The 27,380-nt window shown below is 32.8% G+C and overlaps 12 protein-coding genes and 1 non-coding gene across 13 annotated transcripts; 4 read left to right on the top strand and 9 right to left on the bottom strand.

The window, feature by feature from the left end:
• Positions 1-411: 411 nt before the first annotated feature.
• Positions 412-1,588, bottom strand: BX664DRAFT_384118 (phosphoesterase family-domain-containing protein; the record flags this gene model as incomplete). The annotated part of the gene is made up of 4 exons (XM_051549162.1): positions 412-801; positions 863-1,168; positions 1,255-1,307; positions 1,378-1,588. The coding sequence occupies 4 exons, from the start codon at positions 1,586-1,588 to the stop codon at positions 490-492; spliced, it is 882 nt and encodes a 293-aa protein (XP_051401022.1). The 3' UTR covers positions 412-489.
• Positions 1,589-3,131: 1,543 nt separating this feature from the next.
• Positions 3,132-3,706, top strand: BX664DRAFT_327616 (acyl-CoA N-acyltransferase). The gene is made up of 2 exons (XM_051544444.1): positions 3,132-3,151; positions 3,222-3,706. Exon 2 carries the CDS (start codon positions 3,224-3,226, stop codon positions 3,647-3,649), a length of 426 nt encoding a protein of 141 aa, XP_051401021.1. The 5' UTR covers positions 3,132-3,151; positions 3,222-3,223; the 3' UTR covers positions 3,650-3,706.
• Positions 3,707-3,750: 44 nt separating this feature from the next.
• BX664DRAFT_327614 (Spc98 family-domain-containing protein) lies at positions 3,751-8,080 on the bottom strand. Its single transcript, XM_051544443.1, has 17 exons — positions 7,974-8,080; positions 7,763-7,869; positions 7,584-7,686; positions 7,257-7,505; positions 7,015-7,186; positions 6,885-6,932; positions 6,647-6,816; positions 6,445-6,557; positions 6,243-6,370; positions 6,072-6,176; positions 5,787-6,012; positions 5,558-5,726; positions 5,046-5,483; positions 4,722-4,940; positions 4,376-4,630; positions 4,147-4,272; positions 3,751-4,045 (listed from the first exon to the last, which is right to left on the bottom strand). The coding sequence occupies exons 1-17, from the start codon at positions 8,034-8,036 to the stop codon at positions 3,827-3,829; spliced, it is 2,910 nt and encodes a 969-aa protein (XP_051401020.1). The 5' UTR covers positions 8,037-8,080; the 3' UTR covers positions 3,751-3,826.
• A 475-nt stretch (positions 8,081-8,555) lies between these two features.
• On the bottom strand, positions 8,556-9,182 carry BX664DRAFT_327612 (uncharacterized protein). The gene has a single exon (XM_051544442.1). It carries the CDS (start codon positions 9,136-9,138, stop codon positions 8,848-8,850), a length of 291 nt encoding a protein of 96 aa, XP_051401019.1. The 5' UTR covers positions 9,139-9,182; the 3' UTR covers positions 8,556-8,847.
• Positions 9,183-9,334: 152 nt separating this feature from the next.
• On the bottom strand, positions 9,335-10,756 carry BX664DRAFT_293710 (putative rRNA-processing protein ebp2). The gene is made up of 4 exons (XM_051542060.1): positions 10,450-10,756; positions 10,082-10,345; positions 9,850-10,015; positions 9,335-9,782 (listed from the first exon to the last, which is right to left on the bottom strand). The coding sequence occupies exons 1-4, from the start codon at positions 10,687-10,689 to the stop codon at positions 9,514-9,516; spliced, it is 939 nt and encodes a 312-aa protein (XP_051401018.1). The 5' UTR covers positions 10,690-10,756; the 3' UTR covers positions 9,335-9,513.
• A 148-nt stretch (positions 10,757-10,904) lies between these two features.
• On the top strand, positions 10,905-11,704 carry BX664DRAFT_327610 (ribosomal L27 protein-domain-containing protein). Its single transcript, XM_051544441.1, has 3 exons — positions 10,905-11,074; positions 11,148-11,314; positions 11,391-11,704. Exons 1-3 carry the CDS (start codon positions 10,975-10,977, stop codon positions 11,574-11,576), a joined length of 453 nt encoding a protein of 150 aa, XP_051401017.1. The 5' UTR covers positions 10,905-10,974; the 3' UTR covers positions 11,577-11,704.
• Positions 11,705-12,528: 824 nt separating this feature from the next.
• BX664DRAFT_327606 (uncharacterized protein) lies at positions 12,529-13,219 on the top strand. Its single transcript, XM_051544440.1, has one exon. The coding sequence runs from the start codon at positions 12,819-12,821 to the stop codon at positions 13,140-13,142; it is 324 nt and encodes a 107-aa protein (XP_051401016.1). The 5' UTR covers positions 12,529-12,818; the 3' UTR covers positions 13,143-13,219.
• Positions 13,220-13,334: 115 nt separating this feature from the next.
• Positions 13,335-18,654, bottom strand: BX664DRAFT_312692 (PXA domain-containing protein; the record flags this gene model as incomplete). The annotated part of the gene is made up of 10 exons (XM_051542607.1): positions 13,335-13,516; positions 13,574-13,755; positions 13,825-14,948; positions 15,054-16,178; positions 16,362-16,943; positions 17,038-17,171; positions 17,250-17,638; positions 17,721-17,743; positions 17,820-18,511; positions 18,564-18,654. 10 exons carry the CDS (start codon positions 18,652-18,654, stop codon positions 13,335-13,337), a joined length of 4,524 nt encoding a protein of 1,507 aa, XP_051401015.1.
• A 297-nt stretch (positions 18,655-18,951) lies between these two features.
• On the top strand, positions 18,952-20,362 carry BX664DRAFT_276905 (deoxyhypusine synthase). The gene is made up of 3 exons (XM_051541344.1): positions 18,952-19,187; positions 19,280-19,666; positions 19,742-20,362. The coding sequence occupies exons 1-3, from the start codon at positions 18,963-18,965 to the stop codon at positions 20,246-20,248; spliced, it is 1,119 nt and encodes a 372-aa protein (XP_051401014.1). The 5' UTR covers positions 18,952-18,962; the 3' UTR covers positions 20,249-20,362.
• A 185-nt stretch (positions 20,363-20,547) lies between these two features.
• On the bottom strand, positions 20,548-22,118 carry BX664DRAFT_327599 (ras family-domain-containing protein). The gene is made up of 9 exons (XM_051544439.1): positions 21,937-22,118; positions 21,785-21,843; positions 21,622-21,656; positions 21,460-21,511; positions 21,307-21,379; positions 21,073-21,184; positions 20,922-21,006; positions 20,745-20,826; positions 20,548-20,656 (listed from the first exon to the last, which is right to left on the bottom strand). Exons 1-9 carry the CDS (start codon positions 22,004-22,006, stop codon positions 20,598-20,600), a joined length of 627 nt encoding a protein of 208 aa, XP_051401013.1. The 5' UTR covers positions 22,007-22,118; the 3' UTR covers positions 20,548-20,597.
• Positions 22,119-22,226: 108 nt separating this feature from the next.
• Positions 22,227-24,563, bottom strand: BX664DRAFT_89964 (Septin-domain-containing protein). Its single transcript, XM_051549787.1, has 10 exons — positions 24,452-24,563; positions 24,307-24,367; positions 24,107-24,238; positions 23,876-23,897; positions 23,483-23,680; positions 23,305-23,422; positions 23,037-23,235; positions 22,816-22,966; positions 22,669-22,750; positions 22,227-22,605 (listed from the first exon to the last, which is right to left on the bottom strand). The coding sequence occupies exons 1-10, from the start codon at positions 24,458-24,460 to the stop codon at positions 22,480-22,482; spliced, it is 1,098 nt and encodes a 365-aa protein (XP_051401012.1). The 5' UTR covers positions 24,461-24,563; the 3' UTR covers positions 22,227-22,479.
• Positions 24,564-24,741: 178 nt separating this feature from the next.
• Positions 24,742-26,074, bottom strand: BX664DRAFT_327591 (uncharacterized protein). The gene has a single exon (XM_051544438.1). The coding sequence runs from the start codon at positions 26,017-26,019 to the stop codon at positions 24,838-24,840; it is 1,182 nt and encodes a 393-aa protein (XP_051401011.1). The 5' UTR covers positions 26,020-26,074; the 3' UTR covers positions 24,742-24,837.
• Positions 26,075-26,320: 246 nt separating this feature from the next.
• On the bottom strand, positions 26,321-26,392 carry BX664DRAFT_t40. The gene has a single exon. It is a non-coding gene; the product is annotated as a tRNA-Ala (tRNA).
• Between the last annotated feature and the right edge of the window lie 988 nt (positions 26,393-27,380).

The following is a 27,380-nucleotide window of genomic DNA, read 5'->3' as shown; positions in this document are numbered from 1 at the left end:
CTTCAAATATGGATGATGGACAGACTCGATCATACTCACTATATCTTGCCGCAACGCGACCTGGATTCCGTAGACGATGTAAGTTCAATTTGATACTTTCTCTTTCATCAACTCAACTTATACTCATGTCTTTTTTTTTTTTTATTCTCTTTTATTGCTACTCTGCCATTTTTATTACAGCATTATCGAAGGTTATATCAGGACTCACAGTAGACACATCATCACAACAAGAAACATCAGCCAAGTTCAAACGACCACACCGGATCAGTATATACAACAATCAACATGACGACAGATATAATGGATATTAGTTGATAATCCTTATCCTTGATAGTATCTTTTTTATTTTTTTATTTATTTACACCATCCATTTATATATACGATAATAAACAATGTTGATTCATATTCTTTATTTATTTTGTTAAAAATATTAACAGCTCAGCTGCAATCATCATGGTTTCTCTTTTTGGTTCATCGAATGGGTTTTTGCTACAAATCGATAGGTTTTGCCTTGGCATCATTTTGTTTCAAAGTACCAAGATTCCAATTGTCCTCTATTGTTCGAAGTAGGGAATAGTGATTGTACCTCTGGGAATCTGTGCTTGAATGTTTGTTGCGATGGAAATCAGGGCCAAACAAAGCAGTGTACACCTTATTATTACCTCCACCATCATCTTCATCAAAGGTAACAGCAAACATTGTATTCTTATTCAAAGCCTTATTGTTGATGCGCTTCTCTAAGTACTTTTTGAACCATTTGGATGCATATTTGATATTGGTGTCATGAGCGTCATTTTTCAACTAATGGAAAATAATCCTTGTTAGATATCTATATATATTATAGGATGATTTTCATCTTTACGTTTGGAGTATAAAATACAAATTGAGGGACTGCATTGTTCTTGATATCTTCATCCAATTGTTTACTATTGACAATATTGGCACATCTTTTCTTATTCTTACTGATATTGACAAAGGACATGAAAGGATTATGTTTGCGAGCATAGTTGTTGATATCCATCTTGGTATTGCAATGACCAGGATAATCTTCTTGATATGATTTCCATGAGATTTTCTTTTTTTCCAAAAGATCCACAATGTTTTGTCGATTGATATCAGACTTGTCATCTTGATTAGTACCCTTGGTACTACCACTAATCAATGCAATCTTTTTTTTTTAAAAAAAAAAAGAATATGGAATTAGAAATAATCATAATCAAAAAAACCATCCGGATTGTTTTTATAATAACGTACGTAGTTTGGCTGAGAGGGATGAGTAGTGGCAAGATAGTTGGTCAATAACACACCTGATAAAAAAAAAAAAAGTAATCAATGTCAAAGGTGTTTTCTTTTTTTTTTTTTTTTTTTTTTTTTTACCATTGTGTTTCTTTGGTAAGGACGCAAAATACTTATTTTTAACCACCTTGGAAAAATCTTGATTTTCAAAAATAAAAATGACCACTCTGTCAAAAAATCGACCTGGAATAAGCCCTGAAGAGAATGATTGGGTAGTATTCTTGTCTTGATCCTTAGCAAAAACAGATAGGATTGACAATAATACCAATAACAACAAAGAAATAATTTTCATACTTTGATCAAATAATAATAATAATAATAAGACTGTCTTCATTTTATATGATTCCTCAAGGGAAAAAAAAAATCAGGGGCCTTAACTTAATTTTTGCCTGGATATGGCAACTTGGTTGATTAGATGCAATGCGGAGTTGAACATCTACGTTAGATGAGGCAGAAAAAAAGGAAAGTTTCACTGACACATGTGATGTCGTACCAAACACAACAGATAATAACAAAAACTTCTCCAATCCCTCCCCCAGGAGAGTTCATTTACTTGCCTACTTCATAAGGTAATAAGTTTAATAATGATTCCTTTTTCATTGCCAATCATCGTCATCATCATCAAGCTAGTCAAAGTTTAGCATACTTATTCATCAGATTGCTGGTTGATTTCATACGCAGATAATGATGATTTACTGGAGTCTTTTTTTTTTTTTTTTTTTTTTTGTATATTGACAAAATATCTTTTACATGATGATTGTAGAGAGTGATGACGATTTGTTAAATGATGATGGATGATGTTCGACGACAGAAAATAGAAAGACTTTCATCCTTGGGACACCTTCATCAATCATCATATCACACCATCAATCAACACCATCATCATCGCCCCATTGTCACCTCAATATGTCATCCCTCATCCGCTTATTATTATTCAATATCCGGATAAAATTTGCACAATAGAAACTTTCCTTTTTAGTGTTAAATGCGCCTTGACACATTAATAAAAAAAGATAATCATGGATGATATACACTTGTTTTACTATCAATAAGTTTTATGATATGATTGTTTTAGATTTCGACCTCAAAATGGATTTGAAGATATCTTTTTAGAATGAGGATGAACTTTTCTGAGATTTTCTATCACTTATTGACATGCTATCTTTTTGATCCACTAATAAAAGAAATAATCATAGATGATATACACATCTTTTTTTTTTTTTAATGGCGCTGCATGATGATAGATTTAAGCTGAAAAATGGGAATTTGAAAGTTGATTAGAACTATTTAGGACTGTGGATTCATCTTTTTTTTTTTTTTTTGTTGGATTTACAGTCAAAAGTTCCAACTCCTCAGCCAAATTTTCGCTGTAAAATCTAATCTTCGAAGGGTAATCAGGCAATTTTTGAAAAAAAAAAAAAAAAAAAAAAAAGAAAAGGATGAATCCTTTTGACGATTATTGCATATTAGATGGCAAGGCGATAAAATATTGTTAGATCATTTACACTACTTTTTTGAGAGAGGAATCTAATGATGGTCATTTTATTGGATAGTATTGGATGAAGGATGACTAAATTGATTCTTATTTTTTTTAATTTACTCTATAAATTGGGAGGTAAGATATCAATTGTTAATAAGACAAATAAAAGAGAATAATTTCATGTATGTTTGGTCCAAATTTGGTGCAATGATGATGGCTTTTGAGCGAGAAATGAAAAGAATGCGGGATGAGCAAATAGGAATAGATTTCTCCAAAAAGTGAAAAGACAATTTCATTGGTTAAAAATAAATCGAGGGGTGAGAATCTGTAGCAATGCAGGTTTTTTTCATTTTGACTACAACAAAGCAAGTTCGGGTATTTCTTCATTATGGACGAATAACTAGGACACTCACTCCTTTTTCTTTTTTTTTTTTTTTTTTTTTAGTTATGATTACTATTGAACAATTGAAATCAGACAAATTAGAAGAGATAGAACAGTTGGTACCACTTGTCCATGATCATTTATCATCATCAGCCACGAGGACATTGTTACAGAACGCTGTTTTATCGCCATCTAGTTTTATCTTTGTTGCCAAAACCAATAACAATATGATAGTGGGTACAGCAACCTTGGTAACGACAGCATGTCTCACAGGTCTCCGGTCCCATATTGAAGATGTAGTGGTGGATCCAGCTTGGCGTTGTCAAGGGATTGCTCAACAACTTATAGAGACCGTCATTACCTATGCAAAAGATTCACTTGATGTCAGAACCATAGAACTGACCAGCCGACCCGACCGTATCGCTGCTAATTCTCTTTACCAAAAACTGGGCTTTGTTCAACGACATACCAATTGTTATAGTTATCGATAGTAGTATAGAAATTGTCAGTTATGTAGCTTTGTGAATAAATAGAATATTACATATATGTGATTTTATTGACTTTATTTGACAAAAAAATTAAAAAAAAAGGAGGGGTATCATATGTATGAGGTGATGTATAGTACATAGACTAATAAAGATGAATATTGAGGGATAATAAGAATAGAATTACACAGATAAAGATGCTGAAAGAAGATCAAACCATTCCAAATTGCCTTTTCTACCCATGATCGAGATACTTGTAGTAATAAATTCACTGGTACGCATATAATCCTTTTCAAGAATGTCCAAAGACTCGAAAGTAGAGATATCCAAGTCCATAAAAAGATCAGCCAATTGTTCAACCATGTCTAGAATATGAATGATTGCTTTCTTAATCGACACAGACTAAAAGCAAAAAAAAAAAAAAAAAAAAAAAATAGGTCAATAAGATCTTGTCATCATCATTACCTTAAAGTACTTAGTCCCTTTCTTATTGTTTTATTTACCTTTGTATTGAGTAAACATTTATCGATGATTTGTCCCAAGTACCGTTCATGAAGGAGAGGTATATCATCAGCATCTTGTATATTAGCTAGGTTATCCATGAACCGTGTTGTATCGGCGTGTAACACCTAAAAAGAAAAAGAAAGTGTCAATACAGACACACACATACACACACACATATATATATATAGAATTCTCTGGTATGATACTTTTTTTTTTTTTTTTTTTTACCGTGGTCATAGTATATCTCCAGAATGCATTAACAAACCAGATCATACGCATACGTAAAGCATAAAGTCTTGTGATATATCCATTTTGAGTTTCTCTTGCTATTGATAGAGTTGACATCTTTTCTCCTTTGCAGTTCCATAAAGTCCTCTTTTCCAATACATACTTGGCACGCTTGATCCTAAGTAGCAACTGCATCAATTTGTTGTAATCTGCCAAACAATAAGGTTTGATAAAATTGTTTATTGGCCACGGAATCTATAAATCATATCATTTTCATATTTTACATATAAAATGATGAATAAGAAAATAACAAAAGACTTTTTTTTTTCTTTTTTGCTTGCTGTACCTGATAATCTATATTGAGTTGGTCCAAATATGTCGCAGTCGTCATCACCTTGATCTCAGATAGCAAAGATGTTTTTCGAGGTTGGTTCAAGTCATCTTTATTCAAATCCACTTTGATATTGACCAAAGTCATATCTTGTTTATATTGAGTCAGCCTGCATGCATCAATAAAAGCTTGGTTAATGTATCCATGATCGCACCAAGGTTGCTTCATATCCATCTAAATAAACCAGTGAATATATATATATATATATAAAAAAAGAATTCAGTTCATATCATTCCATTTAATCTTTTTTGATTTTTTTTTTTTTGTAATATAAGTTACCTGTACAAAGATAATTTCACAAAATGTATGCATCAGATCGTTGTTTTGCATCAGAAATATGGTTGAGAGTGCCCCTAAATGGAAAGTCGTTGTTTCATGTTGTTGCAAAGCATTAAGTAGTGTTTTTGTTGCTTCTTGATATGGAGAGTCTATATACATTTGTAAACATTCTTCAAGTTGGTATTCAAAAAGAAAAGTATTGTTGGATGGTTGAATAGTTGGATTGACTTTAGTTTCAGAGATACTTTCCAGTTTCTGGTTCAAAGTCGGTACACCATATAAAAGGAATGGATTGGTGGTTGCTTGACAATTGGGTGGTCGTGAGTGATGATAATTGATAGAATTTAATCTTGGACGATTGTCAGATACATTTAACGGATATTTTAAGTGTTGACAGATGAAGGTATATAAACAATGATGTTTTATAATAGATGAGTCCTACATTGAGAGTTAGTTCATATCTTATACAGTTGTAAATCTCTTCTCCACTTTCAACTTTTTATTCATCTTACATTATCAGGATTGATTTTGTTGATAAGATTGATAGTTTTTCCAACAAACAGGAGACGATTTGTAAAATGAAAGGTGAATAAAGGACAATCAGGAGTCACCAATTCAATACCATCGATACAGAATCCCTGAGACCAATAGAGATGACTTTTTTCGTTGATGTTCTCATTTCTATGGGTTGACAACATAAATAGATGTTAGTATATAACCAAAACATTAGCATCAAATTACCTTTTGACAAAGAGTTCACCTGCTACATCACCCTGTAAGCTACCATTTTGGATCCAATCATCCAATAAACGACTATATGGTGCCAAAGTTTGTTCAAAGATAGAAAGCATTGCCTTATAAATGTGATGGTTGCCTTGCATTTGTGCTCCTACCACTTGATTGAATAATGTAGACAATAGGAAGGTCGCCATCGACCGAGCATTGGTTGATGATAATGTTGATGACACTGTGGAAGAAAGAAATAAATATTTAGTTCGACAGATATATATGTATATATATTATTACCAAATTTTGAGCATTCAGTGATTGTATCATAGATAGAGTTGAGACAAGATAAAGGTTGTTGTAGTTTTTCTTGTAGTTGAAGAAGAGATATTGTATCTTGAGAATCTATATCACAATAATGTTAATCGAAATAAAATGGAGAAATGAGAATTGTATCAATGCATGCCCTACCAAAAGTGGATCTTCTTGTCAGTTTTGTTTCCAGTTCAGCCAGTAACCTTTCAAAATCATCTAGAGCATCGGAAATGGACATCAAAAAAGACTGATATGTTTGACCATTTCTTCTGACAAATACAGATCTACAATAATGTGCACTATTTTAGTATCATGGAGCTTATTTAATTTTTGATGGTTTTTTTTTTTTTAGGATTACTTTTTCACATGACGCCTTAATTTGTACAGAATGTTGCCATGTTCACAAAACATGTCCATTATAGACTTGAATGATTGATCGCTGAGATGATTGATAGAATATTTATTATCAAACTAGTCAAGTAGAGACGATAGATAATATATTAGTCAGACGTTTTCTTATGTTTGTATCCCTTTTTTTTTTTTTTTTTTTGCTAACGTACGTAAAATACTGAATCCATCAACTTTCCGTCCTTGTTTGTAGATCGTTTGAAAAGAATCGTTTCATAACCATACAATAAGAATAAAATTTCACGCATTGCATCTATTTCCTCGATAAAATGACACCTTTTTTTCAGTTCCGATGGACCATTGACCTTGTGTAATGCAATATCTAGTATGTCAAAAGGTAATAAAGTTCACTTTTCTTGGTAATGAAGTTGAATATAAAAAAAAACTTACTGAGCTGTCCAGCGTTGTGTAGTATAGAATCAGGCGGTGCATATTCCTCTATTGAACAATAATGTTGAATCAGTACATGATATTCGGGTTGAATTTGAGTAAAAGGGGACAGAGATATATATATACATACCTATGTTATCAGCATCTTTTTCTACGTTTTTGTTCCAATATTGTCGATGATTCAAACGTTCTAGTCGATTACTACCATCTATTTCCAAAGAGGTGTACCGTGTTGACTGGATCCGTTTTCGATCTATCTTATCATTCATGTTTGGTGGATGTGATGGAGCTGTTTGGATAGGCTAAAAAGAAGAGAGAGAAGAATGAACAACAAGTTTGACTATATTCATTTGATGATTTTCATCTGCTTACTTTTGATATAGTTGAAAAGCTATAATCCATTTCATTATCCCAGTCCTCATCATCATCATCGGAAGAAATGTCGTCCCAAGTTCGCCAGTGCGGGCCGTTCAGGGCTTCTTCACGTATTACATCATCCCAATTTCTGATCCTTTGTTCTTTCACATCCCTTAGCTGTCGTTTTCTTTCAATAGAAGGATCCAAAGGTGAGTCAGATAATGCCAGTAAGAGAGATAGCATATCATAAGCAAGAATACGTTGCTGTATAAAAATAGATAAGAATAAAAAAACAAACAGTTAATAATTTTGGTGATTTCATTGCATTATCCATTATTTTACTGGAGCTGAAGCATGATTCAGTTTGTTCAGATATTCAGTCTTTGCATTGGTAAGATCATCTGCCAATTCATCGTAACCTTTGATCATAAACTTGTCGGCAAGGCTAAATAAATAAAAAGAACCAAATAAATCAGTTCCTTGTATCTCTCTATTTTTTTTTCCTTAGCTCTCTTACGTACTTTGTATATATTTCATCAATAATGTGTTCTTCGGTGCTTGTTGATTTATGTTTATAGAGAGTAGTTTGAGCATGTTTCAAAGTTGAATCCAACATGGCTGAATCTTCCTATATATATATATAAAAAGGAAAAGAAAAAAGAAAAAAAGATTAAAAAGTTAGGTGGCTATCACTGGATAATAAACTTATCTTTTTATATTTGTTTTACTTACATTTAAACCGGTGATATTTTTAATAAGTTGTTGAAGTAATTGTTCAATGGAAGCATGAGTCATGAGTTATATGAAAAGGGATAAAAAAAAAAGAAAAAGAAAGAAAGAAGGGTGCGCGCGCCAGATATTTTGCATCAAAAACGCGTTATCCTTTTGAATTCTACAACCTAAAATTTCATACTCCTCAGTCATGAATTCATTTATTCAAAGAGCATTCTTCCATTCATGCAATGAAATATCCAAAGGGAAATATTACGTTTAATTTCAATAGTACTTTCAATAATACATATATCATCAACAATAATACAGCATTCATAGAGAAAAATGCGAAGAAAAAGGATAAAAGGAAATTATTGGAATCATGTTGTATCGTATGCAAAAAAAAAAAAAAAAAAAGTTGATGTTGACATGTATCAGACAGGAAGGATAATGGCAACAGGATGATGAAATCCATTGTCCATAGGTTGATGATGGCTAAAAAGAGAGAATGAGTAAGAGAGAGTGAACAAATATATACTGTCAAACTACTTTCATTATCATCAGAGAATGAAAATCAATATTTTAAATAAACAATGATAAAAGTTAGATCAAAACAAAAAAGAGAACCTTTTATTGATAAAGCTGATTTTGTACAAAAAGAAGGTGGACTTGATATTACAATGATATTAAAAAAAAAAAATTGAATGTGTCAAGTCTAATAAAAGTAAAACACATATACTAATGACAAGAGAAGGATATGAACAATATTCGTGAAAAGAGGGTAAATGTACATGTAAAAAGGATAGCTGTTTGTGTATTTGTATGTGTATGTGTAGAGTTAAGATGTTACGTGCTGATGTAGGTGCGTGTATCAAGTGTCAGAATAATCTTCCATCTAGATCTTGCTTCCAATGACTTTGTAGCCGCGAGCTGGTTTGGAGGCCAAGATATCTTCTCTTGTAGGAATCGTATCGACGTTTTCAACCTTGACAAGTTCTTTCAACTTGAGGATGCTACCAGCAGTACTGGCATTGACAGGTTGATAGCTGGTTTGATGAAGACGATATAATCCCAACGTATGAGCAGCAGCCTTATAATCTTTGGAAAGACCAATGGTGGATCGCTTCAAGGTGATTTTGTAATAATTTGATGCGCTTGCACTACTGGATAAGAATCGTCGATGCATGTTTAAATATGCTATAAAAACAAAAAAAAAAAAATTGTACAAAGAAGAGAAAGAGGGAAAAAAAAACAAAAAGGAAAATATCACGATCTCCAATAAATCTCAGTAATAGCCTAAACCAGGCACAGACAGAAGTGGCTTGGATATGGATGTAAATTCATCAACCGCTCGCTAATCACGGTATATGCACAGTGTCAAAATGGAATGGAAAATGATGATTTTTATTATTGAATAAAGTTTTAAGAAAAAAAATGAAAAAATGAAAGAATAAATATGATTTGTAAAGACAACTTAAGAATTGGAGCAAAAAATAATAATAATAAAAAAAGAATTGTACATGATTGTTGACTAATGAGTATAATGATATCCTGGATATTTCTATCTTCTACCGCCTTTTCCACCACGTTTACCACCAGCACCACTTCGCTTTCGGGGACCTCCAATATCAGCTGATGATTCTGCAGTATTTGACTTGTGATATTTGCCACGTTTTCCACCAAAGCCATATTTCTTATCCTTAATTTGTCGTTTGGTAGGTTTACCCTTCTTGTTGTCATCCTTCTTTTGTCGTTTATTGTCCGCATTTTCCAAAGCAACATCGAAGTCATTATCCAAAGTAAGTGATTCATTATTACCATCCGCACGTTCTAAAATAAAATCAATTTAGTTCTCTTCCCTTTTTTTTTTTTTTTTTTTTTTTGTAATCCAACTTACTTCGCTTAAGTAATTTGATCTTATCCAATGTTTGTGCTTTTTCCTTTTGTCGATCCAGTTGTTTCTGAACTTGTACTTTTTTACCAAACTTTTTGAGAAGTCGTTGTCGTTTTGCTTCTTCTGATGCTTTGTTGCGGGCAGCTTCATCCAATAACCGTTGTCGAATCTAATACCAATAGAAAAAACAAAATTGAATAAAAAAAATCTCACATAAGACAATATTTTATTTTACCTTGGCCATATGTTCATCACTCTTGAGCATTTCTGCATAATAATCATCAGGACGAGAGAAAGGTACATCGAGTTCTTTGAATTTATCACGGGCAATGCGAGCAGCTTCCAAAGCTTGTTGATAAAAGGCCAATTCTCGAGCCATGTCTTGATCTTGATTGTCGTCTTGCTTAATTTCAATAGGCTTTGTTGAGGTTACTTGCATTGTTTCAATCCATGGAAGATCTTTAAGTCTTAATTTGTCAGTCAAACGCCGTAAAGCATCCTATATATAAAATAGAACAAAAAAAAAGTGATATAAGAATGAAGTCGAAAACAAAAAGAGGATTTTTCTTTTTTTTTAAAAAAAAAAAAAAGACAAAAGCTTACTTCATCATTCTTGGGAATATATTGTTCTTGTTCTTTAATATCATCTTCATCTTCACTTTCTTGATCGGTATTCTGAGAGTCCTCAAGAATGGGTTCCTCGTCTTCGTCACTAGTGTTGGTTTCTTGATCAACAGTATCTTGATCCAATGTCAATTCTTCTTTTGTTGATACTTTTTCTTCCTTAAGTGCCTTCCTTGCCGCAAGTCGTTTAGCTTTTTTAGAAAGTAGATTGGCCACCATGTTACTGTATGATCGATAATATAAAAAAATAAAAAATAAAAAAAAAGAAAGAAAAGGGAAAGAAAATATTTCCACTCTTGGAACTCTCAAGGAAAAAAAAAGCCACCATTTACCTTGGCGGGGTTAGGAACAAGCATGAATGCGTCCCCCTTGTGACTGAGCCAATCTTAAAAGCGGAATCCTCCAGAGCCAACAAAAAAAAAAAACAAGGCTCTTTTAGATTTTTTTTTTCTTTTATCTATTTTTCTTTTATTATTATTATTATTTTCTTTTGATATATAAATTATGTCAATGTTGAATCGTTCTTTGACTAGTACCATAAAGATGTGCCAATGGACATCAATTGCACGTCCTACAACTATCAACCTTTGTGAATCAGCCTCTGGTATATACATAAACTTACTATCCATTTGATTCAATTATTCTCAACTTTTTTTTTTATTATTCATGAATTATAGTATCAAACCAAGTACGATGGGCTTCAAAGAAATCTGGAGGTTCATCTCGAAATGGTCGTGACTCTGCTGGTCGACGTCTTGGTGTCAAGAAATTTGGAGGACAACAAGTTGTACCAGGCAATATTATTGTTCGTCAACGAGGTACAAAGTTCCATCCTGGTGATCATGTAAGGAAAATAAATGAATGAGGTTTTTTTTTTTTAGTATACATGCACTAAACTTTACGTACATATTATTGTATAGATTGGTATGGGTAAAGACCATACTTTATATGCTTTGGAATCTGGATACGTACAATTTTATAAGGATCCTGAACAACCTAAACGACGTCTGGTTGGTATTGTCTTCAACCGTGATGATATGCTTCCTATTCCTGCTGGTCAACCAAAACCACGACGATTTGATTTGGTAGATTTGACAACTTTATAGATTTAGATCCCCCCCTTGTTTTTCACATGTACTCTTTTCTCTGACATCCTTTCATTATTTGCTCTTTTATTATTATTATCACGCATGTTATCATAATACAGACCTTATTTGTATATATCAATAAACGCTCCTTTTTTAAAATCAACAATATTATATCTACTTTCGATGATGACATGATATAGGATGAATGAGGTGATGAGATATATATAAATGGTGATGACGGTGGTAAATCCAAGATATTAATCACTTCATGTTAAAAAGATTCGTATAATCATTGGTGAAAAAGAGTTTTTTTTATTATTATTATTATTTTATTACTACCTGGAATGGACTGTGAACATTAATATAATGATATCCAAATTAGAGAAATAGTTTTTTTATGTAATCATGGCAGCAAACGTTGAATTTCGACAAGGTCAATAGTATTCCATCTTTACCATTTCTATGATAGAAATGTGTCATCATTTATAGGCATCATCACTGTATGAATCATTTTCAATCACTGTTTACATAGAATAATCAATCAATGTAGATTCTTATCATACGAATTTAATATCTACACAAGAGAATCAGGGCAAAACGGGGGTTGTCTCAATCCTGAGTTTCAATCAGAACGCAAAACCAGTGGTGGATGAATGCAATACTTCCACCGAAGAATGAACTGAAAAGAATATCCTCATTTCAGTAGTTCTTTTGTTCTTTCATAAGAAACCTTTGTATTTCCAATTCTTTTTTCTACTTCTCCTAAAAAGGATATTCTTACTCATATCATCCTTTTTTTCTTTTGACTCAGCAAAACTTCTTGAAGTAAACCTTTTTTGTCTTGGCGTTCCATGATAGAAACATGATTCAAGCCCAGCAGTCTTTCATTGGATGCATAAAAATAGAGAAAGTCTCTCACTTGACCCGATGAATTTTTATATTTCCTTTTTTTCCCTTTTTCTTTTTTTCTTTTCTTTCTTTCTTTCTTTCTTTCTTTCTTTTTGATTATTATTTTTTTTTAAAAAAAAAAATTCAATGATGGAATTTAATCCACTGATCTTTCTATGGATCGGTGCAGCTTTTTTATGTGTTGTGTTTTTTCTCTATATTCGAAGACGGAAACAAATGTTGTCCAATACGCCTAGAAGAGGTAAATATTCTATTTAGAAAAAATAAAAAAAGGAATCATTTTCTATTCATACTAACTTCTTTTTTTTTTTTTAATAGATGAAGTTCGTCGACCTCCGTTAGTCAACCATCATGTTATCAATATCCCGCCATCATCATCATCACGATATCATGGTCAAGAGTATCCATATTCATCCAACTATCAACCATATGAACAACCTCCGCCTCCATTCAAACCAGAACAAGATATCACTGCTCCTCCTCCAGCTTACAATGAACATAAAAGAGATACTCGAATACCACCCAACAATGTGTAAACGACAACGAATTTTTTATTTTTATTCTCTTTGTCTTCCCATTTTTCCCTTTTATTCCATATCATCATATCTTTCTTGTATTCTTCCTATTTTATGTACTATAGTTATTTTTTTTAGTATTATTCTTTCTTTTTTTTAAAAAAAAACTTTTTGTATATATTCAAACACAATTTTTATTATTCATATCCTATTGAATCAATATATAAATAAATAAACAATTTTTTTTTATATTCTAAACACATAGAATGATAAGACAATAAAATGTATTATAATAAAAAAATACAACAGAATAAAATCAAAAACTAAACTACAAAACTAAAAAAAGAATATTTTATACTAAATGTCCAGAAGTGGTCGATCGCATGGCATCTAGATCGGGAAAGAGTGCCAAGACAATTTCATCAAGGAGGATATATACCAAGTGTTGATTCAAACGTTGATTTTGTAAAACACTGAAAAGCCGTCTTGCCCCTTTCCTAGCGTTTTGTCTTCCCACCATATTCCCAAGTAGATCTATAAAAAAAAAAGATCAATACATAATTTCTTATTTTCCTATCATATATATATTACCTGGTAACCATGTTGAGAGTTTCCGATTTGCTTCTTCTTTTGTTTGTTGTTTTTCTTCCGGTTTTCTTGCTGGCTTGAAAGTCAATTTTGATCCATTAGGCCAAAGACTATCCATGATTTTCCGGAAATAAAATACTACCATAGATTCGGTTTCTAGATATTTGATTGTGTCCCGTAGTTTTCTATAAAAAAAAAAAAATCAAAGTGAATCCCTACCCCTTTTCTTTTTTTTTTTTTTTTTTTTTTTTTACCTTTCAATAGTTCCACCAAGAATTTGTTGAAGAATGATCACCACAGCTTGTCGTCGTAACCAATTATTCTTTTCCTTGAGTTCAAACATTTCAATAAATAGATCACATAATGGTTCCGTGAATCTAGTCATGCCTTCTACATCTACTGGTTTTAGTTCGGATCCTAAAGCAGTTCCTGCCGCAGTTGTTTGCATAGTGTCATCCATCAGATCACTTGATGACACTTCCTCATCCACGACTGTTGACTTTTTATAATATCGAGATGTTGACCCAGAGGAGCTTGGAGGTGTTGATGGTGATGATGATCCTGCTGTCAATATATGTTGTTGTTGCTGCTGTTGTTGTTCCTGTATCACCATATCATTGTCATCATTAGAGAATCCCATCACTTGTTCACCTAGTCGTTGAGTAATCAGATCCAACATGGATGGTGTGACAAACATATCGTCGATCCCTGCAGCCACCGTATTGTAGATATGACGCATAAATCCTTTTGATTTTTTGTCGTTAAGATTGCTGCTCCGGCTTAGATCATTAGGTAACGAGTGTATCATTTTCTCACTAGAGGATCTTTGATAAGGATGATAACCCGTTGGGGAAGTGTTGGAAGCAACAGATGAAGAACTGGATGATGTTTGAGGTATGACTGATGATGTTGATTGATCTGAACCATAGAATGCTGAGGGTATGAACGGTAAAAATCCAAATGGGGAGATGACTGCTTCTTGATAAAATGAGTTCGATGGAGATGGTTGTCGAGGTCCTGGGACATAAATATTTTGTTGTGACAAAAACACCCGAAGTGCTTCACTTTGACATATATCAGGTTGCGCTAATAATCGTCTCAAATACCGTTCCAAGTTGATCCGTCTTGCTTCTACAAAAGATTTCTGAAGTTTCAAGAGAGGCCACTTTGAAGGAAAATCAATCATTTTGACACTAGGATATGTAGCTTTCAAAGTTTGGTGTAATCCAAAGAATTCACTGTATCGTCTTGCTACTATCCATCCAGATGCATAGTTGCCATCAAAACCAATTTGTTGAATTTCAATCACATAAAGCGCAAAATCACCGTGTTGATCTGATCCAATCGTCGAGCTTGTAATACTCACTCTTGTTCGATCCTAATTTTTTTTTTTTTTTTTTTTTTAAAAAAAAAAAAAAAAAAAAAAAAAAAAAAAAGGTGAGAATATGTAGATAGAAGTGTAACGAAATAAATCAACACTTACCGGAGTGAGTACATTTTCAGATTCTTGCAATTCGTACTGGTTCTTTTGATATTGCATTTGTTCCAATTCCCGCCTAAACATATTCTTGCTTTTGAGAAGGATCCGCAGTTCTTCAATCTTGTCTTTCGCTTCAGCTTTCTTGATCAATACATCCACTATAGCTTCTTGTTGAATCAGTTTCTCCATTTCATCAGAGAGTTTGTGTACCTTGTCGGCCAGCATCAAATCTCCAGGAGGAGCCAGGTGAACATTAGTGATAGTATTATCAGTTTCCGTGATTGTCGCTATCTTCTGTTTATTGCTCTTGTTTGCAGTTGTACGATATGATGTCGTTGTATTTTCAAGCTGGTCCTGGATCATTTGGGAAATTGGCTTGTTTTCTCTTGAAGACTCCCAAGAAGTAGTAGGATTGGCCACTTGAACAGGATCTGCTGTCGATGACTTGATATCTACACTGCTACCCCCTATAAATACATTTGGAGATCGACGAAGTGAAGCGCTTCCTGATGATGATCGAGGTCGTAATGTTGCAGATATTGGAGAAGTTGTTATTGGCGAACATGATTCCTTGGTATTGTTACCATTATTCTCCTTGCCATCAATAATGGATTGTAATTCGGCTTCTACGGCGTCCACTGTGTTTCGTCGTATGAGTTGACGTGGTTGCTCAGAGGGAGGTGGAGTTCCATGTTGATCTTCATCCAAAGTGGTGACTGAGTGAGATAATTCCTCATCTGTATCTGGATATTCAGTATCTGTCGATTTGAGAGAACCATGGACAGAGTTTCGTTTGATACTTCCAGTCGTTGTTCTGCTTTGTTGTGTTTGTTGTTGCTGTTGATGTGTTGAATTTCCAAAATCTGTAGCTCGCCACCATTCATTTGCAGAATCAAAAACGCGTCCAAAAGAGAGGAACTTTGATGTGCCACTGCGATCCGTCACAGGTGAGATGATGTTATCTGATAAAGTTCTTGAATGACCTATTTGCTGTAATGATGATGATTTTGAGGAATGAGAGGGACTCATAGAATTATCTTGACCATCACTGGCTGAAATAGAGATAGAGGGCCGTTTTTTCTCTCTGGTACTGATTTCAGTGTCAGAATCTGCCTTTTGATTCGATTCCTGAGACATCCATGGTGTTCGCTTTGTTGTCATTCTTGCTGATGAAGATCTTTCCATACCTATCACTGGTGGTAAAAGTCGATCATTGCTACCTTCGTGGTTGCTGTGAGGTGTGCTACCATGACTTGCAGGACGATGGTGATGATGACGATGATGATGATGATGATGATGTTTTTGATCTACCGAGCAAGAGCGCCGGTATAGAGTCGTATCGTCTAAACTACGTCGCCCAGGTACCACAGTTTCAGGAGTTGGTGTAGATGCCAAAAATTTAAAATAGAGATCAGATCGCTTGAAATAAGGAAAGTGTTCCTTTTCCAATTGCCATAATAAATGTTGTTGAATTCGATATAATTGTTGTCGCATATCTTTGATAGCCTGACTGTATTGAAGATTATTGGTTCCTCCATCACGCATGATCTGTTGAGCATATTGAATTGATTGTAGAAGATCCTTTTCCAAATGATCGGTGATCGAAAGCCGGTGTGGTGAAGTAGCAGCAAAATACATATCGTATACCATTTTGACATCTTGTAAAAATGTTTGATCATCCTGTCTAGTTTCATCATCATCAGAGCTTTTGAATCCTTCCACAATAAGCCAAAATTGAAGTTTCACCATATCGCCTCGTCGATCCATAAATTCCATAAAGTAAGATAAGCCAGCAGTATTGGTCAAAATGTCTTGAAGAGTAAAACCAGAACTAAGTGATATTTGTTTAGGACGTTGCCTTCGAACACCAAAAAACTGTGATGCCGATGTTTTCTATTTTCATATGATAGATCAAAATTAGAAAATTGTTTCATCCTTTTTGTTAATGCTGCCTTCCTTTTTTTTTTTTTTTTCTTCTTCTACTTACAAAATCCACGTGTTCGCCAGATAATGTTGCTATTCGTTTATCCACTCTTTTCTTTGCCACAGATAGTCGATTAACATATACTATAAGATCTTCCACCTTTTCGCCATCGATCACTTCTTCAGGATCACGGTCCACTATAAGTATATAAAATTAAGATTTAAAATTTCTCACTTTTTTTTTTCTATTGCTTTTCATTTGTTTCGTCAACTTACATATCAGAGCCTTCTTTTTCCGGATTTGTGTCACTACATCATTACGAAGTCGTTTGAGATCCAACAAATTCTTTTCTTCTTCAATCCTTTTCAAGAATTCCTGGAAAGTGCGGCGTCCCATCCTTGAACTTCCAAAGTTTTGTCGTTTTGTCGTTTTTTCCGGATCAAAGTCTTGATCATCCCATGCCACATCATCATCGATATCCATTCCCAAAAATGCTGAAGAAAATTGACTAATAGGACCCATCTTGCGATATTGTTTGCTGGAAGAAGAAGATGGTGTTGTTGGGTTCAATAGATTGCTCGAGTCAGATTCGATATATTCATTTAAAGTATCCATATCATTAGAATGTCGATCCAATACTTCACGTAACTGTCGTACCATTTTCCTATTGATGATTTTTTTTTTTTTTGGAAAAAGGTATTGGAAATGAATATTTCTCTGAAAAAGTGTTTTTTTTATTTACTTACTGTTCACGAAGAGCCATTCCTAACTATATATATGTAAAATATAAAAGAGTTAATAAAATGTTTCCTAATTTTTCAGTCATTTGATTTTTGAATCCGTACCTGAGTATCGATCGTTTGATTCCAAAAATCAGGATCAGCCAGCATATTCATAATAGGTTGAAGCAATGCACAGGTGGTGATTTCACGAACAATAACACGGACAGGAGCACAATTGACTTGATCAGCATCCAATAATTTTGGTAAGATACGATCGACCACTTGACGTAGATAAGCAACTTCGGTAGGTTTTGTCGTAGCAGCAGAGGTGGTCAGAGCAGGATGAAGTTTACCACCACTATAATGGGAAGCCAGTAACAAGTCAAGTTCATCAGATTCAGTAACAGAACGTTCCAAGAAGCGTCCACGAAGAGCGACCTCAGCAGCACGGAATTCCGAGATATGGGCAGTGATACGAGGAACAAGACGATTGAGTAAAACTGACATGGTATCTACTTGTTCCAGACGGCGTTTCAAAGCAAAAGCAGCTGACCGAATGATATGATCAACAGAAAGAGGGAAGGATTGTTCGTTAGGTGGAGATACATTGTTGAACCAAGATTGAATAAAGTCTCGAATAATATAAGAAACAAGTTCGTTGAAGGTGTTCGAAATAACGTCATTATCCGAGCATAATGGTGAAGTTGAAGAAGAGTCGTTTTCTTGAAGTCGTTGTTGTTGTAGTCGAGACCAGGCAAATTTTTGAGAGAAGCGTAAAGGATGAAAGTCTTCCAAGTCTAACTTATTGATACTGTCTTGACCAATACGAGTAGGAGAAATAAAATATTTGACATAAATATAAAGTACTAGTAAGTTGAGAGTTAATAAACCCCATAAACTGAGAATACCAAGTTGGATGATGTAGGCGAGTGATTTTAGGGTATATGGCCAATAACATTCAAGTACAAGACAAAATAAGAAGAGAAAAAATAAAATTTTTCTAGTGGAATAAAGACCAGATATCATAATATTAGTCGTAATGGTGTGAAATGGTGCATATTTCCAAAAGACAAGTCAGACAAGAAAGGAAAAAGAAGGGAAAAAAAAAAAAAGGAAAAGAAAAGGGAACAAAAGGGAATTTGGAACTGGGCAGTTGAGTTTCATTTCCGAAAAAAAAAAAAAAAAAAAAAAAAAAAAACTGAAGCTGGACCTATTTTTTCCTTTTTCTTTTTTTTTTTTTTTTTTACTTCACCTTCTTCTTCCTTAATGGCTAATAACGACAATAACAAGATCAACACTGCTAACCAGGAACCTATTGGTGCTCAAGCTGCTGTGTTTGTGGAATCAGTTGAAATGCCAAAGGATTCAGTTTTGATCAAAGGTCCTGACTTCAACCAACCCATGTCTTTGACTGATCTCTTGTCGTCTTATAAAGCTATGGGATTTCAAGCAAGTAGTTTAGGTGAAGCTATTGAAATTGTTGAAAAAATGGTAACAAAAAGAAAATAGACATTATTATTATTGTTATAAAAGTTGTACTAATAAGATACTGTTTTTTTTTTTTCTTGTTTTCCTTTGAATAGATTCAATGGCGGTTATCCGATGAACCTGTAGCTGACGATGAACCTGAAGAATATCGTGATCAGAAAGTACGTCAACAAACTAAGTGCAAGATCTTTTTAGGGTATACTTCGAATTTAGTATCATCTGGAGTACGTGAAATTATCAAATTTTTAGTTCAACACAAAATGGTGGACGTCATTGTTGCTACTGCTGGTGGTGTGGAAGAAGATTTTATCAAGTGCCTTGCTCCTACTTATCTTGGAGACTTTGCTCTCAAAGGAAGTGATCTTCGTAAACAAGGTTTAAATCGTATTGGTAACTTGCTTGTACCAAATAATAATTATTGTCAATTTGAAGATTGGGTGATTCCTATTTTGGACAAGATGTTGGAAGAACAGAAATCAAAGGTATTACTTTTTTTTAATCAAAAAAAAATGGGTCTATATTTTCATTATTGAACAATTATATAAATATATGTATAGGGAACTATCTGGACTCCTTCAAGTATGATCAAACGACTTGGTGAAGAAATCAATGATGAATCCAGTATCTACTATTGGTGTGCTAAAAATGATATTCCAGTATATTGTCCTGCTATTACGGATGGTTCCCTTGGCGACATGATCTATTTCCATTCATACAAGAATCCTGGCTTGATTGTAGATATTGCAGGTGATATCCGAAATATGAACAACGAAGCAGTCTTCGCTAAGAAAACGGGTATGATCATCCTAGGTGGTGGGGTTATCAAACATCATATCTGTAATGCCAATTTGATGCGAAACGGTGCTGATTTCTCGGTATATATCAATACGGCTCAGGAATATGATGGTAGTGATGCAGGTGCTCGTCCAGATGAAGCCGTCTCTTGGGGTAAGATTAGGGCAAACAGTCAAATGGTCAAGGTCTATGCTGAAGCTTCCTTAGTATTCCCTCTTATTGTCGCTGCTACTTTTGCAAAGACCCATCAAGAAGAATCTGCATCATAGTTATTTTTTTTATTTATGTATTCTAGTTAATATTATGTTTCTATTGTTATTATTATTTATCCTGTATTTAGACTTTTTTTGTTTTTTAAAAAAAATTGAATAAAAAGTATATCCATTTACATAAAATCTTTGTTCAGTTTGGAATTTTCCTAAATTGGAAAAGTAAGGGATTTTCATGTCTGGAAACAAAATGGGAATATTTTTTATTTTGATACATCTTAATAAAATCATGACAAAAAAGGAACAACTGAATGAAGTATTGAATTATGAATAACAATAAAAAGAGTAAATATAATATATATATATGTATATATACATATATATAAAGAAAGAAGGAAACCTATCTAAATTAACATGCACATCCACCAGCTTCATTTGGTTCTGAATGATGAAGGTCGACCTTCTCCACTATAATAATAATAATAATAAAAGGGTCTTTAGTCATAATCCTTTTCTTTTTTTTTCCTTCTTCTGTCAGTTGAAGTGAATAACTTACTTTGTTCTTTTTGGTCACCATCAGTTGTATTCGAGTTGGCACCTGGTAGAGCTTGAGCAATACGCCTAAAGAGTGTCTTGACCTTTTTTTTTTAAAAAAAAAAAAATCATCCCATAAATATAAATAAAAACATGAGATACATACGCTCATATAAAAACACATTATGATAATACTTACATTGTGACCTGCTTTTGCACTAGTTTCAATAAACATGACATTGTGATCTTTGGCTTTCTTTTCCCCTTCATCTGTAGTGACCTCTCTAAAAATCATTGAATGATTAATATATAGGAGCTATCTCCAACCTCTTTTTTTCTTTCTTTGTTACCTCTTTTCACTAAGATCGGTTTTGTTGCCAACCAATACGATAATGACATCATTTCCTCTTTCTGCACGAACATCTTCGATCCATTTCGCTGTGTTGGAGAAAGATGCACGATCTATATATATATATATATATATAAAGAAAAAAAAAAGAGAGAGAGAGAGAGAGATTTTAAGTCAGTCATATTGATTTGATGCTATCTCATAATATTGTATAATATTACTAAATGTCACTTACTCGTTGTATCATATACTACCACTGCCACAGAAGAATCCCGAATATAGCTTGGAATCAAAGATCGAAACCGTTCCTGAATCATTTGTTGGTTGGATAATATAGGCGATGATCAAAATACGTTATAATATAACAACCATGTATCCTGTTTATTACCTGGCCAGCTGTATCCCATAATTGTAAACGTACTGTCCGTTCGGAAAGGTACCTGAAAATGGTTGTCGTATGCAAAAAAAAAAAGGCAGATATAAACAAACAAACAAATAAAAAAAAAAAATGAATACTATATTCTACATGACAAGCCTAGTTTTCACTTACATTGTTTTTGATAAGAAGTCTATACCAATAGTAGCCTAAAATAATATATCATAGAGAAGGAGAAGATAAAAGAAAGGGAGAATATTAATGAACAAGTTTCTAAATGGATTCCCAGTTATCTTTCCTCCTAAAAAAAAAAAATATGATTCCTTTGAAATATTACCTGATAAGTGTTGTCAAAAGTATCGTACATAAAACGAGTAATAAGTGAAGTCTTTCCCACTAGATTTTATCATAAGAGCAATCAAGAGATTAGAAAATAATAGACTACTGTTTTTTTTTCTTTTTTCTTTTTTTTTTTTTTTGTTCTTTTACCACTTTGTTCGCCTAAAAAGACAAGTTTGTATTTCCGAAGAGGATTACTGAACTCTGTGTTTGAAGCCATGGAGGAACCAAAGTAAAGAATGTAAGGATATATAAAAGAAAAAAGGGTAAAAGTAAGGGAATAAAGATGGGAGGTTAGTTGCAAAAAAAAAAGAACAAAAAAAAGAAAAAAGAAAGAAAGAAAAAAAAGGAGTTGGAGTGCGGTCTATGAAATCGACTATTCCTGTATGATTTGACAAACGATCTCTTCTTGATCACAATAGAGTAAAGAAAAAAAAAAAGGAGGTCGATAAATACGTTTATTCATATAAAAAAAATTATTAAACTAGGTACGATAAAAAAAAATATGGGGAGATAGGAAGGAAGATTGAGAGAAAAGAAAAATAAAATAAAAAAAATAAAGAAAAACAAGAATAGATATAAAAAAAACGAAATGCAAAAAAAAGTATGAAAGGGATCTAATGATAAAATAGGAAGTTATATCATATCAATACTAATACTAAATGATATCATTAAAAAACAAACAAACTAATTCTAAGCATCAGCAATTTGAGCTTGTGCCAATCTTGATTCCAGACTTCGTAATGCTTCTTCCTTATTCAATAGTTCAGCCCGTTTTTCTTGAATTTCACGTTGTACCTTCAACTCGATATCACGTAACTAAGTGTTGAATATTAGATAATCGATATTTTAGAATGTTTTTTCTATCGCACAACGAATTACCTTTTCTTCTTCCTTTCGTAATTGTTCCTCTTTCATACGTACATTTTGACTGGCCATATCTTCAGCATTCAAAGCGGCATCACTAATTGGAAAAATAAAAAGAAAAAGGGTAATTAGTATATATATAAATATCATCTCATTACTTACTCTTGTTCACCACCATTGACAGTTCGACTCAACTTCTCAGTACGATAATTTTCATACAAAAAGTCATGAGTAATTTCCTTGAGATCTTGTAAATGAGAACTTAACAAAGCCGAACGCAATCGAGCAAAATCAGAATGTTGAGGATTATCCACTATTATATATATATATATAGGTAAATATATAGAATCACTTTTCTTTTTTTTTTTTTTTTTTTTTTTTACCTTCTACTGCACCCCATGGATATTGACGTCCACGTACAGTACGACCACCTACCACGATTTCTTCATCACTACCAATTATCGAAAAGGGTAATAAAGCACGAAGTTCACTGTTTTCTTCAATAGTATCTTCATCATCTTCTTCCACATCATATGGGAAGTTGTAGATAGGAATATTGTAATGTTCAATATCTTCCATAATCTAATTAAAAAAAAAAAAGAGAGAGAGAGGTCAATGTTTTATATATATATATATTCTTTTGAACCTTACCCTTCTCTTGAAATCCTTGAGTTCTTGTGGAGTCAAAGAATCAGCACGACCAACAACAGGAATTACATTAACACGAGGACTAAGACGACGCATAAGTTCAATATCAATTTCACGAAGACTAAAAGGTGGAATTAAGAAAGAATTGAGCATAAATAAATAAATATATTGATAAACTTACGCATGACCAGTAGGAGAAATAAAATAAAGTAAAGCATGAACGCGATTATCACGGAAACGAGGATTACGTTTAATACGTGATTCTTCTGCTAGAATATCGTCATATTGTCGTTCAAGATAACCCACAATTTCTTGGAAACAATGTTCATTATCAATGTTATCACCAAAACCAGGAGTATCTACTATGGTCAAGGAAATTCTACTCCAAACATAAATCAAGAAGAAGAGAAAAATAAAAAATAAAAAAAAAAAAAGGAGAATTGGGAAAGTAAAAAAAAAAAAGAAAGAAAGAAAGAGATTTGGAAGATGTGAGTCGCCCCTTCAAAATACTTAGGAGAAAAAAAATTCCCTTGTGCATGAACCAAAATTGGCCCATCCAAGAAAAACAACTTACCTAACACCATCTTCATCCAATTCTAATATTATAATAAAAAAAAAAGAATATATAGATAATAAATAGATAATGATTATTTTGTTATTTCAAAAATGACAATAAAAAAAAAAGATGAATCAAATCAACAGAAGAAATAAAAAATAAAAAAGAAATCAAGGAGCAAAAAGGGGGTTCCTTTTAGGCAAGGAGATATTCTTTGAAAAGAATTTGTTTTTTTCTTTATGACTTTACCTACAGAAACCGGCTTGATGGTGATGCCTTCTTCATTATGAGCTTCTTCAGGATTATCACATATCTTCTTCGCAAGAACATTAGAATCACATAAAGTATTGACAAACGTTGTACGACCAGTACCCGATGCACCTAAAAAGGAAAATAATCTATCATCATCATCATCTTATTTTATTTATTTTCATAGTCATTAAACTTACCTACGACCATTAAAGTAAATTGAAATCCTTTTTTCACATTCTTTCTACGTCCACCAAGTCTCTTTTTTTTTTTTATATAAAAGAAGAATATAATATAAAATGATAAATAATTAATATTTCTTTTTTGATAATAATCATCCTTTACATGAGCCATGATAAATCAATGAATTGTTTGATCAAGTAAAAAGTTATAAAAAAAGAAGTTTTGCAAAAAGAAGTAGAAGAAAAAGGGGATTGGGAAAAATGGGAAAAAGAAGCTAAATAATCGTAAAAAAGGGGTAAATCAAAAAAAAAAAAGTGGGGGAAGTCATAATCAAAGGGAGTGGAACAAAAAAAAAAAAAAAAAAAAAAAGGTGAGAAAAAAAAAAAGGAGGATTTCTGAAATAACATGCCATTGAAAATCATCAAGTATGGACTATGTTTTTTTTTTTTTTTTTTTTTTATTCATCATCATCACTATATATAGAATACATACAATTCAAAATAATAATAATAATCTATCTATCAATCTATCTATGCTAATTTATATAACTACATCAAATCCAACCAGTGATCAGAAGAAAGACCTTGTTCTTTTCCATAATGTATCAATAATTCAACCAATTCATTGTAAGTATGATGATCTTGATGTTGTTGACTAAGTACAATTTCTTTGGCATGATTCCATTCCCCAGCTTCACAAAGACACGACACCATCAACGGATAACTTGATTTAGATTTCTGCATTGAAGATAGTTGGTTCCACACTCGGACTGCATGAAGCTTGTATTTCTTTTCCCGACACATATTCAATATCAAAGTAATCATATCCTCTTGCATATTCTTCTTGTTACCCATACTTTCCCAAATTTCAAATACCATAGCATCTTCATCCCCCAATTGTCGATAAGCTGACATCAATGCATAAACCATTGAATCATCCAATTCAATCGTATCATCCATTCGTAAATATTGATGTACTTGTTGAAGTAAATATCTATCTTGTTCTAATCCACATCGTTGTAAAAGAGCCAAATAACACGCGCTATCTACATTCATTCCTTGTTGTCGCATATCTTGAAATAATATCATTGCTAATCGTAATCCACCAGAGCTATCCTTTTCTACATTCATAATTTCTTGTGCACCATCATCTACCGTATAACCAAAATCACGAGATATTGTTTCTTCTTTTTGTTCATCTATCCTTGAATTCGTTGTCAACGCGGTAATAAGTCGGGTATAAAAACGTGCATCCAATTCAAGTCCTTTTTGTTGAGCTGTCGTAGGATGAAGTTCGATATGATCCTTCAGACTATAATATATTTCCATAGCATCATCCTCTTGACCCCCTCGAATATAGGCTTCCATCAATAATCCATACGTTATCATATTGGTACGAATGTCACTTTCATTGTCGTTGCTGTATCGGAATACCTTGTCGTATACTTCTTGTGCATCGTGCCACCGTCCTTCTGATGCATATATTTCAAGTAATTCATGTCCAATGCTGTTGTTTATTTCAGTATTTACTTGTTCAAGTACATCCGTCACTGTATCACTAGATTGCACAAGCTGAGGTATCCTTGTCGTTCTTGTTGTCAACTGTCTTGAACATTGTGCCATGCTGGTTGGTTTCATACCTATTATTGTTGGCTTAGAATAAATCCTAAACGGTAATCTTCTCCTTATGGTGTTATTATGGCGCACCTGTAGACATATCTGTCGAAACATGCTTTTGAGTCGTCTTTTTTTTTTTGAATGGAAAAAGCAAAGAAGAAGAAAAAAAAAAAAAAAAAAAAAAGAGAAAAAAAAAAAAAGAGAGAGAAAAAAAAAAAAAGAATAATCATTCACCCAAGTCAGTCACGCGTAACATTGAACTCCGTCGGATGTTTAAAATTTCCCTCAAATTAAAAAAAGATAGTTTTTTTTTTTATATTGGCAAGAAAAAGAACAACTTCTTACCAACATGAATATAATAAATGCATTTTTCAATTTTCTAAATAATAAAATATGATAAAAAATAATAAAATATTGGATCCACGGGGAATTGAACCCCGGGCCTTCAGCATGCAAAGCCGACGTCATACCACTAGACCATGAACCCATAGTACTTTTTCAAATTTTGTAATTACATGAAAAAGTGAAACGGCGGAATTTGAAAAACTCTTCGGAAGAGTCTTCCGATTGGCTAAGCTTAATTTTACCTGCCAATATTTTTGGAGTGGAAATTCATCGCGATTGTTCTTTTTTTTTTTTTTTTTTTATTCTCTCTACCTTTCTTTTTTTTTTTTTTTTGTAACATCGTGTTTTTTCTTTCCTTTTTATTTTTTTTTCCTACTACACCAGTACTTTTTCACTTCTGTCTCTTCTTTTTTTTTTTTTTTTTTTTTATCTGTGTTTATACTTATCCAGTGTTTACTTTATCTTCCTTTACACTCAATCCATTGTTTTTTTCTCTCTCTCTCTTTTACATTGTCCTTCATCCTTTTTTTTTTTAATTGTCTTTGTTCCTTCTCATTATTTTTTTTTTAAATTCACTTTTATTATCTTTTTCAACGTCTTCTTCCAATGTTATCCTTTGTCTTTTACGAATACTAATCCTTTTGATGATTATGTTTTGTTTTGTTTTATGTATAGAATGCAACTGAATGGATGTACCACAAGAATGGACTAGACAAGGGAAACAAGTCAAACATGTAAAGAAGGTTTTTTTTTTTTTTTTTTTTTTATGATCTCTTCTTCTGGTTTGGTGGAGTTACCTTTGAACTATGATTCTGTTTGTGGTGATTCTCTTATTGATAGTTAGTCTGCATTATACAATTGTCATATTCTTATTCTAATAAAATCATCGTAGTTGGTTTTTTTTTTTTATTGTCTTTACCAATATCATCGTGTCATTTATAATGCTGTAGTACATACGATCATTTCTGTAATGATACGAGTCATCCATTACCTTCAATAATTGTTAAGTATCTTTTCATTATTATTATCTATTCGTCATCAATGATGATTCATCATATTCATTCTCATATCAACATTGAATCAGTTGCACAACACTCTTTAAAATGTAATCAACCTTATTATTTGACATC

This window comes from Halteromyces radiatus, assembly GCF_025201355.1.
Source record: "Halteromyces radiatus strain CBS 162.75 chromosome Unknown BX664scaffold_3, whole genome shotgun sequence".
Classification (NCBI taxonomy): domain Eukaryota; kingdom Fungi; phylum Mucoromycota; class Mucoromycetes; order Mucorales; family Cunninghamellaceae; genus Halteromyces; species Halteromyces radiatus.
Note: the sequence above shows the minus strand (reverse complement) of the source record. Positions and strands in the feature narration are given on the sequence as shown.